This window comes from Pelophylax lessonae, assembly GCF_965119305.1.
Source record: "Pelophylax lessonae genome assembly, chromosome: 8".
NCBI lineage: Eukaryota > Metazoa > Chordata > Amphibia > Anura > Ranidae > Pelophylax > Pelophylax lessonae.
Genome location: NC_138775.1, coordinates 239,703,641 through 239,717,498, shown reverse-complemented (window position 1 = coordinate 239,717,498; position 13,858 = coordinate 239,703,641). Strand labels below are relative to the sequence as shown.

At 43.4% G+C, this 13,858-nt stretch overlaps 1 protein-coding gene across 1 annotated transcript in view; it reads left to right on the top strand.

Annotated features, from left to right (window-relative positions):
* GLIS1 (GLIS family zinc finger 1) overlaps positions 1 to 13,858 on the top strand; it is a 251,866-nt gene that overhangs the window by 194,194 nt on the left and 43,814 nt on the right. The window contains exon 5 of the mRNA XM_082266027.1: positions 5,743 to 5,904. Coding sequence (XP_082122153.1) covers positions 5,743 to 5,904 — 162 coding nt within the window. The remainder of the gene's footprint in view (positions 1 to 5,742; positions 5,905 to 13,858) is intronic.

The window sequence follows — 13,858 nt, the reverse complement described above, 5'->3', positions numbered from 1 at the left end:
GTAAGGGGCCTTAACCACTTAGAGACAGTAGGACGTCCTTAGGTCGAAGTGGTTATCCCGGGAGGATGCCTGCACTTCGCAAGAGCAATGATTCTAGTGTCAGACGACCTCCTGTGTATCTCTAAACTGGTGACCTGTAAAGGCGTTTAACCTCCCTAGCGGTATTCCCGAGTGTGGTTCGGGGTTAATTTTCAGTACCAAAAGCGGTAACCCCGAGCCACACTCGGGATTACCCCACAATGTTACTCACCTTCCCTGCGCTCCCCCCGCCGTCCTCCCCAGCTTCCTCACACTCTCTCCCCGCTCTGTGCACGGCCGATTGCTGGCACTTGCCTTCCGGTTATCTCCCTACGAGCATTGAGACACAGGGGGGTGGAACCGGCGGCAAATTCAAAAGTGTGAATACACTAAATGTCATGATACCTCAGCACGGGCTTCCAGTTAAAAAGCTGGAGGAAGTGTCAGTGGACTCAGGGCTGCTGATGGGGGGGGGGGCACCAGTCCTCCTGTAGGGGACCCGGGCACACAAGGGGGCCCCCAACAGCACGGGGAATCGGTGGGGTTGGGCAGAGGGGCAAATACAGAAGGAAGCCCTGTGCAGCTCTCTGTAGCAGCTGAAAGCCAGTTTCTCCCCCTCCTGCCAGCTTTCACCTTCCCTGTCCCGTAAAAAAATAACAAATTTGAAAAAATAATAATAATTAAACATTATTAATTATTATAAAAAATTGTAAAATTGTTAGAATTTTTTACTTAAAAAAAATATTAAAAAAATATATGAAAACAATTAAAAAAGGGCTAATTCACACAGGTTCACTGTTATATTTTAAACAAGCAAAAAATTTGGGGGAGCATACCCATGTGTTTCTAAAGCTGGTGCAGCTATGAACCAAGAGACATGCATATTAAAAAAGAGTAGCGCACACATGCAAAAGAAACTATCAAATTTGAAGACAATCCATAAATAAAAATGGGGATTTGGTCCCACCATATGGCCATATCGTGCTCAAGCCCACTACTGCGTCAAAGTACCCCATTATCAGTGGGTTTTTTTCCTACACTATCCATGAAAAAGAGATGAATCCAGCCTTTCTAACCCTTGGAGATAATACTCCTTGCTGGGAAAGATGTGCAAATGCACTACAGGGGACTCCTCCTATATCTACTTGATAGTGGACACTGATAGAGTACAGGTGTGTGTGGGGGGTGGGGTGGGGTGCTCAACCTCGGTAGTCTGGTCAGACTGAATACATAATAAACAAGCAAAAAATTTGGGGGAGCATACCCATGTGTTTCTAAAGCTGGTGCAGCTATGAACCAAGAGACATGTATATTAAAAAAGAGTAGCGCACACATGCAAAAGAAACTACCAAATTTGAAGACAATCCATAAATAAAAATGGGGATTTGGTCCCACCATATGGCCATATAGTGCTCAAGCCCACCACTGCGTCAAAGTACCCCATTAGAAGCAGCTGAAAGCCAGTTTCTCCCCCTCCTGCCAGCTTTCACCTGCTGCAAGGAGAAACACGGACACAGGGCATCATTCCTGTAATTGCTTTTCCGACACTGATCCCCCTCCCTGTTCTGCCTGCTTCTGACCCCCCACCTTCCCCTGTGCTCCCTTTTTACTGTGCTGTCCCCCTCCCGCAGTGCTGCAGGCTTCCCTGTCCCGTAAAAAAATAATACATTTTAAAAAATAATAATAATTAAACATTATTAATTATTATAAAAAATTGTAAAATTGTTAGAATTTTTTACTTAAAAAAAAATATATGAAAACAATTAAAAAAGGGCTAATTTACACAGGTTCACTGTTATATTTGTGTCCGCTAATAATGATTTTAATGTATATTTAGTTAAAATATTATCTTGATAAATTTGGGTGGTGGCCCTGCCAGGTAGGCTGTACGGGGTCCCGTGATTTCTAACAGCAGCCCTGAGTGGACTATAAGCGCACTGATTACCGCACTCGTAGTCCATTGGGAACTACTCCATTGGGAAGTCTCTCTGCCACGGACTGGGCTTGTAGTTCATTTATTCACAGAACGAATGATGTGGCTGTGCCAAAAGAACCCCTGCATGCTGTCAGAGGGAGGGGGCTCTTGGGGTGAACAGAAGCAGGTGAACATATGGATGTAAGCCTTTAGAGCAGCCTTTTTCAACCTTTTTAATAGGGGAACCCTTGAAATAATTTTCATGTCTCAGGGAACCCGTGCTAAATTATTATTTTCTAGCTCATGGCACATTTTTTGTGGTCAGTAAGTTGTAAATATAATAATACAAAAAGAGTAAAGAATGTAGTGTATGCAGCATATTTGAAACCCAGAGCCAACAGCTTTTTTAAACACTTTCCTGCTCTAAAAAAAATGGCTTCAGTAACAATCATGAAATGGAACAAATAATAAGAATAGTCCATAAAGAAACACCATGGGGAAAATGTTAGTGTCCCTGACATTGGTGGTTAGTGGAAAAGTGCCTTCTACTATTGGTAGTTGTTGTTGTAGTGGTCCCGTACATTGATGGCCAATGGTAGAAAAGTTCTTTACACATTGGTCAATGAGAAGAGGACACTCATTGTTGACCAGGGGGAAAACTGCCCCCTCTTATACACAGCTAAAAAAATCATTGACATTAGTTGTTTACTGGAAGTTAGAAACACTTCATAGCTCAAGGAACCCCTAGCAACCTCGGGAGGAACCCCAGGGCTCTATGGAGCCCTGGTTGAGACACCCTACATTAAAGTCTCCATCATCTCCTGGGTGTTTATAGGCACCTTTTCCATAGTCACCATTTGCTGAAAATGTTGCCGCAGACACAAAAGGGAATTAGGACACCCCTTTTATAGACACTTCAAACTTTTACCATGGAATTTAGTACAGAATATAATAAATGGCAGAATGCAGAGCTCCCAATAAGTTCACCAATCAGAACTTTGAGCTGATGACTTATCTGACTCTCACTGCACTCCCTCCAACATCAACCTTTCTTTAATTGTGTTTTTATATGTAACCAAAAATATCTGGTAGATGCCAGAAAATGTGAAAGAGGCAGAGAGAGTTTAGAACAAAATAACAACATTGTGTTCTACCAATTGTTTAGATATCCTGCTTCTCTAACCACCTGGCTATAGATTCCTAGCTAGTTAAAGCATACCCAGTCTGGACACAGGAGGATCATATACATAATTTAGTGACCACTGACTCAGGGGAGCTACTGTAACTCCATTAAAAATAGTCCCCGCCGTTGTATGAATAGTTACATTCCTTGGAAAGTTTCCTTGGAAATACTTTTACATGTTTTTCACATTCTGCAATGCTAAAGATCTCTTGAGGTGCCCAATACCGAGAACTCACTCAGATAATTTGAATCATTTAGTAGCATGAGATTAAGGCTCCATGTACACGGGACGTTGTTAAAAGTCCCTTTGAATGCTGGAATTTTTAGGACGTTTGAAACGTCCGTTCTGTCGCGTTTGTACCCGCGTTTAGCGGGCATTTAGCGGGCGTTTGCGTTTAGAACCGTTCCTAGAGGTCAAAAAAATTATTCCCCTTTAAAATGGAAAAACGCGAACGCTAAACGTGGGTCATCGCGTTCGGACGCGTTCGGATGCGTTCAGACTCCTCGGACGCGTTTGTGCGTTTGAAACGCCGGGAAACACACGTTCAAACGCAAATAATTGCGTTCTAAAAACAGTCCCTGAACGCAACTGCCTGCAAATGACTGTAAACGACCTGGTGTACATGAACAGATAAGATAAAATGTAGATGGGTTCAGGGGCTTCTGAAAAAAACGCCCAACTGCTCCTAAACGGCCATTTCCAGTGTCCCGTGTACATGGAGCCTAAAGCTGACCATATACTAGTATAATTTCATTACAAATTTTCAGTTTTATGAGCATTCATTCAATTTTCTAATTGTTAGTAGGGTCAAATCGTCATTTTTTTTTGCAAATTCAAAGGAGCAGGATGGAAAGTTTTTCTCAAACTTAAAGTGTATGTAGGATTTGTTCCAGAAAGTCCATTTGTTCCAAACTTGAATGTTAAAAGCAAAACACAACTTTAAATTATTTTGGGCTTCCATTTGTCAGGTCATCAAATATACTTTCTACTAGTTCTACTTGGGCAGGTAAGGCAGTTATGGGCAAAGGCTTGATTTACTGCTATTAAGTGGTTAAAGTGGTTGTAAACCTCAGTCATGAAATTTGAACAGAGCACATATATCTGTAGTGTTTACTTATCTCTCGCCAAAGCTCTAATGGCCCGTACACACGATGCGAAAATCGGACGAAAAATAACGCTTGTGAAAAGATCGGACGATAATCTGATCGTTAGTACACAGCTTACGAGAGGCAATCACGACAGTTCGCGCGATATTATCCGGTCGTGCAAGCATAAAAATTTTGATCGTATTATAACACATCGTTCAATAATCGTATTATCAGTATGTTGTTCGTCCGAAAGAAATGGTGAGCAGTAGACAGCGCATGAGCAGTAGACATAATTTCCCCTCACACGCTACGGCGTGGTTACGCATACTGGAAGCTTTTGAATCATCGTCCGAGAAAATTCGTATCGTAAGTAACCTCTCCCATTTGCGAATATAATTGAGAGTTCCTAGCAACCAAACAAAAACGGACGGAGCGTCGTCCGATTTTCGGATCGTGTGTACTGAGCATAAGTGTAGTTTCCCTCTGGTGCTTTGTTCCTCTGTTATCAGCATGAGTCCCTTTGGAGAAGTTTTCCTGACATATGAGATACAATTTGTGATGGGGAGGGAGCTCAGCACAGAGCTTGTCTATTCAGAACACAGCTCTGTATCCTTCCTTTGCTCCGGTTTGCTGTGTGGAGGGGGGTGTGTGCCTTTCCTCCAATCAGCTCTCACACGGTGTAACTGCAGCTCTCCATCCCCTGGTCTGTGATACTAACAGACAGAGAAGGATTTTAACACGATTCTTCACTTTCAAAGGAGTGTAGGGAAGAGAAGATATATGAGAGGGTTTACAACCACTTTAAAGTTTTACTAAACCCAATTCACTGTATCTAGTCTCCCACAGTACACAGAACATGGAAATGAAATTATTTTAGTAACTATAAACTGCTAAATACTTTTTCTCATCAGCAGTATATAGCAGTCCTGTGACTTCTATCAGTGTCTGGGTAAAGCTTGTAGGAGGAGTTTTCATTCTACTCTGACTGTCCTTTGAGGCTGCAGGACCCCTGACTCTCTGTCTGGACAGTGCTCATTGGCCTTGTGCTAATCACATGCATTCTAACAAGGAAACAAACATCTCTCTAGAAATACACACCAAACTGATCATGTGCAGAGTGCCATCAATGCTTTGTACTATCAGGAGATGGATTGGGGACTGTGGAAGAAGGGGGAGGATAAAAAAGGACAGGATCAAACAACCTTTTTACACAATGTGCAGGATTAACCCCTTATGTTCCACAGTGAGTTTAACAAGCATGCTTTACTGCATGTAAAGACTGATTTTACTGTTGTGGGTTTAGTAACACTTTAATACCTCTTGTATATCAAAACATGCTAGTAACCTGGTTTTCACTCCAGTCCGATAGCTTCAAAACTTTCTAAATAATGTCAGCTTACACATTTATGGCTGTACAGCTGTCCTTCAAATACATTAGAGATCTTAAATTCTAACTGTTTTCCTGTGTAGTGCCAGGAACCACATAAACATGTATTCATTTGGAATCCCATGTAAGTGTCCTCTGCCTTTCTTACAGTTTGAAGGCTGCAACAAGGCATTTTCAAGGCTGGAGAACCTGAAGATTCACCTGCGAAGTCACACAGGGGAACGTCCTTACCTGTGTCAACACCCCGGATGCCAAAAAGCGTTCAGTAACTCCAGTGACAGAGCAAAGCATCAGAGGACTCATCAGGACACAGTAAGGGGGACATAGAAATGGACTGGGGAGGGGGGTGGAAAGTGTGAGTGCTGCTGAATGAGTAGATAGTGAATGGAAATCTTTGGTCCATTATGATTCTTTTAAATATACGAGTCAATGTGATCCAGTTGATGTAAAATATTGTTAATGTTTGTAAAACCCTTTTTTTCCTGAGCCAGCAGAGGTTGTTTGAAAACTATAAATTTCTTCCATGGCTTATCTAGTAATTTATTTTTTCTAAGTAACCGTTTAGTATGAATGCAGACTGAACAATCCCACATACAGATAATTATTAGAAGAGAAACACGCTCTGGAAATTTGGTATGATAAGCAATAGAAAAAAAATGTAATATCAAAACAAAAGACTTTTATGAATGTATTTATGAATGTACAATTCAACATCATCACTCACAGACAGGGCTGCTATTAGAAATCACGGGGCCCCATAAAGACCCCCACTCCCCCCCCCCCCCCCCCCAAAAACATGAAAATGAAATTTTTACTAAAAATACACGGACGCAAACACAACATAATATTCAAAATTCATGCTAAATCTAAAAGATAAAACTGTATTGAAATAATAATAAATTATTTGTGTGTGAATGAGATCTTGGGGCACTGTAGCCTGTACAGTGTGAATCAGTGTTTTTGTTTTTGTGTCTGGAACTGCCTGCAGCTGTGTGCAGGCAGCCTATGTTACACAATGGGGATGCAGCAGCTATACGAACACAGCCGCAGGTCTTAATTTTACTGGTGTGTGGGTGTATGACCACGAACACAGACAGTTGGCCATTCACCTTCACCTGAACATCTGTCAAATTAGGACCTGTGGCTGTGTTTGTGCAGCTGCAGCGTCCCCCTAGTGTAACAGGCAGTTCCAATCCTGAGGACACGTGTGAATTAGCCCTTTGTTTCATTTTACCTTTTTTTTTTTATATTTTTTACATTTTTTTCACAGACCTGTTGCAGGTTTTTTGGTGAAATAGCAGGGTAAACAAACCCCTGATATCTCACTTCTGGGACACAGAAAATAAACTTTCTCTGCAGCCTCAGCTGCACATGAAAAAACTGGAGGCGCTCTATACAGGGGCTTCTGTTCATTCATACACTGAAGCATAGTAAACACAGTTTACTATAGGTTTGCTGCAGTTATAAGTAGTGATCAACCGATATCGTTTTTTTAGTGCAGTACCAATATTTTGGTCATCGGATATCGGTATTGGCCGATATTGGTCGATATTTTTGGACATTTAAATTTTTTTTTTCCCCTTTAACGGGTACTCTTGTGGAGGGATCTGGGGGTCTAAAAGACCCCAAACCCCTCCTCTGCACTTAAAAGCATTCACAACTCCAAGTTTGGCTGTTTTGAATGCTCTAGTTTTTTTGAATTTGCCACCAAGTACCCGGAAGTGATGTCATGACATCACTTCCGGGATTTTTACATGGAGACCCAATCAGAGCCGAATGCGGCTTTGATCGGGTCTTCTCTTCATCGGCTGTGCAGGTAAGATGTGAGACGGGAGACACCGGCGTGCCACGGAAGGCGTCGGGAGGGGGGAGACGTCCCCTCCTGCTCCTAGTAATGACAGCTGAGCGGCTTCTCAGCCGCATCGGTTGTCATTACAAGACAGCCGACCGTCGGTACCGGGGTGATGCCTCTAGCTGCACGCATCATTCCGGTACAAGCCCTTTCCCAAAATATCAGCAATATCGGTAACCTCAGGGGCCGATTCCGATATATCGGGGAAAGTGCAGATCGGCCCCCAATATATCGGCTTTGCCGATAATCGGTCGATCCCTAGTTATAAGTGAACATTGTGAGTGATCGGTACCGATCACCCAATGTGTCAATTTAGGAAAGGAAGGGGCCAGTAAATATAATATATTCACCACTCCCCACACCTGCTCGCCACCCTGAAGCTACCCCTTTGTGCCTGCAGCAGTCAGTGAGTGGGAGAGAAGGGAGTCTGGCAGCGCTGCGGTGAAAAGGGGCACACAGCATGAGACAAACAACAGGGGGCCCAGGCAACTGGGGGAAGAGGATGTAGACAGAGAATGTGATTGGTGCGGCGGGTGGGTGAAATTACTGGGACTGATCCCCCCTGCAGCACCTGCAATTCAGGGGGAAGCCAACTTTCAGCTGCTGCAGGGGGATCGGTTCCAGTAATTTCCCCCACCCGCTGCATTGATCACACTCCCAGTCTACATACTCTTTCCCTTGTTGCCCAGGCTCCCCTGTTGATCTGATAGGGCCCAGGCCCTGCTCACAGAGGGATTAAAGCCTATCTTCCCTGGAAAGTTGTTTCTGTTACCCTAACCATTCCCCCACTTCTCTAAAAAAATCCTATTAGTTTGATGTCCAAGTAACATGAACACCGGGCTCTAAGATCTTTCCATTCCAGAGGAGCTTGGAGAAGGAAGAAGGCCTTTTCTGCGAATCTATACAATCTAATCTCCCCTTTTTACTAGGCAGTCTTCTTTAAGCTGGCCATACACACTGGTAGAAATTAGTTTGAAATTTTTTGTTCCTGAAAACATTTATTCTTAACCACTTGCCGACTGCGCACAGTATATTTACTGCGGCAGTCAGCCCCGGCCAGGCAGAGTGACGTAGGTCTACGTCGCTCGCCTGTCACCGGGTTTTGAGCCAATAGCGGGCGAGCGCGCGCCCGCTGAGGCGCGCGCCCGCTGAGGCTCGTTCACGGAGGAGTGCGGGCGTGTGACCGGCGGACCCGATGTCCGCCGGTCACACTACGATCGTCGGTACAGTGGGAGAAAGGCGGAGTGGCTTATGTAAACAAGCCGCCTGTCATTCTCCCCTGTGTAAAAATGGAGATCAGACGGTTCTACTATGTAGTTTGTCTGTTTTTACACTAGTAGCCATGTCCCACTACAGTTAGAATCACGCCACTAGGACACACTTAACCCCTCCCTGTCCAATACAGTTAACCCCTTCCCTGCCAGTGTTATTTTTACAGTAACAGTGCATATGTATAGCACTGATTACTGCAGTAATGTCACTGGTACCCCCAAAAGTGTAAAAAATGTCAGTCAAGGGTCCGATCTGTCCGCCGAAATGTTGCAGTACCGCAAAAAAAATCGCAGATCGCCGCCATTACTCGTTAAAAAAAAAAACACCAAAAATGACAAAAATCTTTCCCTTTGTTAGTAAACGCGATAACTTTTGCGCAAACCAATCAAAATACGCTTTTTGCTATTTTTTTTACCAAACATATGTAGCATAAAACAAATTGGCCGAAAATGTTAAAAAATTTAGATTTTTACATTTTTTTGGGGTGGAATTTCATATAAAAAAAAGTGAAAAATATTGTTATTTTTGCAAAATTTACGCTCTTTTTTGTTTATAGCACATGATCCAAAAATCGCACAGGTGATCAAATACCACCAAAAGAAAGTTCTGTTTGTGGGAAAAAAAGGACGTGAAATTCGTTTAGGTACAGCGTCGAACGACCGCACAATTGTCCGTTAAATTCACGCAGTAAAAAATTGCAAAAAACCCCCTGGTCAGGAAGGGGGAAAAATCTTCCGGGCCTTAAGTGGTTAAGAAAGAAAATCTAAAGGGGCAAGACAGAAACTTTTACTAGAATAAATGATCTAAAAATGGTTGTGGTTTTCTTTTGGGAAAGTTCATTCATTCCAAAATGTATTGTTCAAAGCAAAAATAATTTTTAAGTACTTTGGACCTACATTAAAGAGGAATTGCAGTCTGCTCACATAATTTGTAATAAAAGCATCTTTGATTAAGCACACAGTCAATGTGTGAAACGCGTCTACCTTGTCACGATTGCCATAATTTGGATGTCCAGTCAATAAATCTGGATTTTGACTCAACCTGGAGTGCTGCCAATTCCTTTTCCTTTATCAAGTTTTTACGGAGGCGAGCCGGGGCATGCACCGGTGTGAGTCATCAGGCAATTACACCACCTTGAGCAGTGAGTCCTTGTCTCTTCAATTGAGTGTGGGCAGCTGAAGCTGCTGCCTGTTCACTTCCAGAGGCACACAGACACACACAAATATATACAGACACACAAATATATACAGACAGACACACTCACTGCTTGCCTGCACATTTCTCGTCTCTTGATGAATACTCATGGATCTCTGCAGTCTCCTAATGTCTACACTCTCATCCAGCCCCCTCCAGCTCTGCAACTCTTCTATGAATCTTCCCTCCTCCCTTGCTGGCAAACTCTCAGGGCTGTGCATGATGTAATTAGTCTAGGCAAATGACCAGACAAGAAAGAGGAAGTGGGCTGTATAAGGTATTTACTGGTAGAAAAAAATGTTTTACTATCCAAAGTTAAAACAACAAGGGGGCAGAGGATTTATTAGATGGAAAGATGAAAAAAATGACTGAGGGTCCACTTTAAGTAATCAAATGTTATCAAATGTATGAGAATTTTCTTACAAATGTCTAAAAAAATCTACTAGAGTATGGCCACTGCTGTTAGATCCAGTTTCACTTCTAACGTCTTTTTGTTAAATAGGAGACAATTAACCTTTTTCTAGTTATTGTAATTTGTATCCTTATTCGGGTACATTTTGCAACTTTGTTAAAATTAAAAAAAATTAATTCTGCACAGACAACAGTCTTACATTATCTAAAGCCATAAAAGCACTGCTGGTGACTTAATACAGGTCTGTGATAGATCACAGACCTTTAAATAGCAGAAGCAATGGAAGACTGGCCATTATTTCTATGCCATCCCAAGCTCCCAATGCTGTAAAGCAGGGGTGGGGAACCTACGGTTCGGGGGCCGTATGCGGCCCCCGAAGTCATCTGGTCCGGCCCCCCATGCAGCTGAGTCTGTGTCTCTCAGCTGATCTGTCAGAATGGAGCCGCTGCTTCCTGTATAGTTCCTGCTCCATTATGACAGTCTGAGTGAGTCACAGGCGGAGTGATATCAAATGCACTCCGCCTGTGACCAATACAGAAAACATCACCTCTTCCTCCAGCGTGGCGCTGCTACACTTCTCCTAGCCAGCATTTCCCGGCAGCACACACAGCAGTACCAGCCAGAGCCAGCAGTACCAGCCAGAGCCAGCAGTACCAGCCAGAACCAGCAGTACTCACAGCAGTACACACAGCAATACCAGCCAGAACCAGCGGTACCCACAGAAGAACCAGCAGTACTAGCCAGAGCCAGCAGTACCAGCCAGAGCCAGCAGTACTCACAGCAGTACCAGCAGTACACACAGCAGTACCAGCCAGAACCAGCGGTACCCACAGCAGAACCAGCAGTACTAGCCAGAGCCAGCAGTACCAGCCAGAGTCAGCAGTACCTACAACAGTACCAGCCAGCAGTACCTACAGCACAGTACCAGCCAGCAGTACCTACAGCAATACCAGCCAGCAGTACATGCCAGCACTACCCGCCTGAGCCAGCAGTACCAGACAGCAGTACCCACAGCACAGTACCAGCCATCAGTACCAGCCTGAGCCAGCAGTACCCACAGCAGTACCAGCCAGCAGTACCTACAGCACAGTACCAGCCTGAGTCAGCAGTACCAGCCAGCAGTACCCACAGCAGTATCAGCATGAGCCAGCAGTACCATCCAGCAGTACTTACAGCACAGTACAAGCCAGCAGTGCCAGCCTGAGCCAGCAGTACCCACATCAGTACCAGCCAGCTGTATCCACCAGCAGTACCAGCCAGCTATACCCACCAGCAGTTCTTTTCAAAACTTACCACCACAAAAAAGTCGACTGCGCTCCAGACTGACCGACGCAAACCTGGAAAACCTGTTGCGAGTAGCAACATCATCAATACCAGCTAACATCACACACCTCACCATCACATTAGGGGTGAGTTAATTAAATGTTTGACCACATATAACAGGCAAATTTTTAAGGTGATAATTTTGTACGGCCCCCCGAAAGGTTTTATAAATACCGAAATGGCCCTTGGCAGAAAAAAAAGGTTCCCCACCCCTGCTGTAAAGGAACAATACAAAGATAACACAATCTTGCAAAGTGTGCAATAGAAGGAAAACCCAAGCCTTGTACAAAAATTAACTATCAAAATGTCCATAAGGAGATGAGCTATATCTATGATGAAAGTAGGGAACCTTGTAAACCGCAGACAATGTGCAAAAATTGCCTATAAGCATGCCCAGACACACGAATATTGGTTATATACAGCTGGTTCTTGTCTCTGGAGCACAAATTACATTTACTAGTTGACATATTCACATAATTAAACAAAAAACAGTTCTCACGGCACACCCACTTAGACATTTGGCCCGAATATTAATAGTGACGACTGTGAGAACATTTTACATAATGCAGCTAAATATGCAAATTATACACAACAAAACAATAAAAACATGAATAAAATCAAAGTAAAACACTTATTTATTCATTCCATCTCTTACGGAGCTTTGGCTTGGTGTACCCCAAAATGATACCAGAGCCAAAACAAAAAAAAAAAAAAAATGAAAAAGTTTAGAAAACACACACAGTTCTGTTACCTGATAGATGTTGGCTCAGTACACCGGGAAACATAGTCATGTGTAATACAATATGTTGTTTTGTGTGCCAGTGTACGTAATGGTTTGTAGTTGTAACTGTACGACTGATTGACTGACTAAAATGTAGAACGAAAAGTATCTATGGCTCAGTAGTGGAAATATTTAAATTAAAGGATAACTACACTTTTGTCAGACCCATCTTTCATTGCCTCCCTCCTTATGCTGAGTATTTTGTCAACAGCAATTTTTAACCAAAACTAAATGTGAGTCTTCTGCATGGGGGGCACACATTGACTGGCTGGGAAGACTTTGAAGGAAAGTACTTGTGTCCAGCGAGGAACCCCAGAATCCTGCGGGGTATGTTAATATACACTATATTACCAAAAGTATTGGGACGCCTGCCTTTATACGTACATGAACTTTAATGACATCCCAGTCTTAGTCCTTATTGTTCAATTTTGAGTTGTCCCACCCTTTGCAGCTATAACAGCTTCAACTCTCCCGGGAAGGCTGTCCACAAGGTTTAGGAGTGTGTCTATGGGAATGTTTGATCATTCTTCCAGAAGTGCATTTGTGAGGTCAGGCACTGATGTGGTAAAGAACACCCTGGCACGCAGTCTGCGCTCTAATTCATCCCAAAGGTGTTCTATCAGGTTGAGGCCAATCAAGTTCCTCCACTCCAAACTCGCTCATCTATGTTTTTATGGACCTTGCTTTGTGCACTGGTCCAAGTCATTTGGGGAGGGGGGTTATGGTGTGGGGCTGTTTTTCAGGGGTTGGGCTTTGCCCCTTATTCCAGTGAAGGGAACTCTTAAGGCCTCAGCATACACATTTTGGACAATTTCATGCTCCCAACTTTGTGGGAACAGTTTGGGCTTGGCCCTCCCTGTTCCAACATGACTGCGTACCAGTGCACAAAGCAAGGTCCATAAAGACATGGATGAGCGAGTTTGGGGTGGAGGAACTTGACTGGTCTGCACAAAGTCTTGACCTCAACCTGATAAAACCCCTTTGGGATGAATTAGAGCGCAGACTGCTAGCCAGGGTGTTCTTGTCCACATCAGTGCCTGACCTCACAAATGCACTTCTGGAAGAATGGTCAAACATTCCCATAGACACACTCCTAAACCTTGTGCATAGCCTTCCCAGAAGAGTTGAAGCTCTTAAAGCTGCAAAGGGTGGGCCAACTCAATAATGAACCCTACGGACTAAGACTGGGATGCCATTAGGGTTCACGTGCATGTAAAGGCAGGCGTCCCAATACTTTTGGTAATATAGTGTATGGGTTTATCTAAATGCTCAGCAGAGGGAGATCAAGCCTCTAAAAATCTGAGGACTGTAAAAATGCACTTATCCTTTAAAAAGGACTGTGGATTGAAAGTTTCTATGCTTTCAAATGGAGGATTATGTTCTTACTATTATATTTGTCTCGGATTCTGAAGTTAGAGTGGTTACTTCTATG